The sequence below is a fragment of the Lycium barbarum genome, chromosome 9, assembly GCF_019175385.1.
Source record: "Lycium barbarum isolate Lr01 chromosome 9, ASM1917538v2, whole genome shotgun sequence".
In the NCBI taxonomy this organism is placed as follows: domain Eukaryota; kingdom Viridiplantae; phylum Streptophyta; class Magnoliopsida; order Solanales; family Solanaceae; genus Lycium; species Lycium barbarum.
Window position 1 is genome coordinate 33,141,014 of NC_083345.1, and position 1,267 is coordinate 33,142,280.

The window sequence follows — 1,267 nt, forward strand, 5'->3', positions numbered from 1 at the left end:
AGAAGGCAAATAATCAACCAAATTCTTTCTTGCAAGAAAATTCAAACTCCCAAAATTCAGATGCCTAAAGCATAGTTGCCATAGCCAAGTATCATCACAATTCACAGAACTAAAGCAAGGTAAATCACCACGATTGAGATAAAGAGACCATAAACGACTATTATTCATCTTTATTGTTGCAATTAGTCCTATTTTATCATCACTGATAGTTCCCATTCCGTACTTAAATGCAAATCATAACCTTTTTCTGTTAGTTGCCCCAAATTTAATAAATTGTGAAGAAGACTCAGAACGTAATATACCTCAGATATAAAATGAGAAGATCCATTTTTCGAAGTAATTGGAATTTTTACCCTTCAAACAGCAGGCACCCTTGCATTATTGCCAAGTCTTACCATAGCTTTAAATGATTCATCTAGATCAACAAATAATTCCTTATTTCCATACATATGATTGCTACAACCAGAATCAATAAACCATTCATTCCCTTTATTTTCTTCAGTTGCGGAGCTAGAAAATAATAATGTCTCTTGTTTATCTCTATAATTTTCAACCATCTTTGCCTGTTCTTCCCTATTTTCAGATTCATTGTACCAACAATCACATTGATAATGTCCATATTTTCCACAATTATAACATTGAACCTTTGATTTATCACGTCTTTGAAATTTTTGATTACTCTGTTGTTCCTTCCTGAAATTATTATCATTTCTCTGTTGATAGGAAAAATTACCTCTACCATGGCCTCGATAATCACCTCTACCACCTCGTCCTTTACCTCTGAAATTGTGACCTCTTTGATTTGTTTCAACTAGATTTGATTTTTCTTCTTTTTCTTTAGGTTGATTCACCTTTTCTTGCAATGCCTCATCAACTGTTTGAGTTGTTTGTTGATTTAAGGACATCTCATATGTCACCAGTTCACCTTCTAAATCATCAAGTGTCAAAGTTCTAAGATCTTTGATTGCCTCAAGAACCGTCTTCTTAGTGTGAAATTTTATACTCAAGGACCACAATATTTTTTCAGCAACTTTAACTTGATCTAATGCTTCTCCATTAGTCGTCATATTGTTGACAATATCAATAACTCTTGTAAAGAATTATTTGACAGACTCTGTAGGTTTCATTTGGGCCAACTCGTACTGTCTTCTAAGCTCTTGCAATTTGACTTTCCTTACGTCTGTGGAACCTCAATGTGAATTCACCAAAATTTTCCAAGCCTCCTTTGCATGTAAAAATTTATTGTATACATGCAATTCGACCTTGC

The 1,267-nt window shown here is 33.7% G+C and overlaps 1 protein-coding gene across 1 annotated transcript; it reads right to left on the reverse strand.

Annotated features, from left to right (window-relative positions):
- Positions 1-356: 356 nt before the first annotated feature.
- LOC132611845 (uncharacterized) lies at positions 357-1,067 on the reverse strand. Its single transcript, XM_060326209.1, has one exon. It carries the CDS (start codon positions 1,065-1,067, stop codon positions 357-359), a length of 711 nt encoding a protein of 236 aa, XP_060182192.1.
- Positions 1,068-1,267: the final 200 nt, after the last annotated feature.

What these genes read in the sequence shown, in the direction of transcription:
- LOC132611845 (XM_060326209.1), bottom strand. Translation starts at nt 1,067, where the DNA reads ATGACGACTAATGGAGAAGCATTAGATCAAGTTAAAGTTGCTGAAAAA.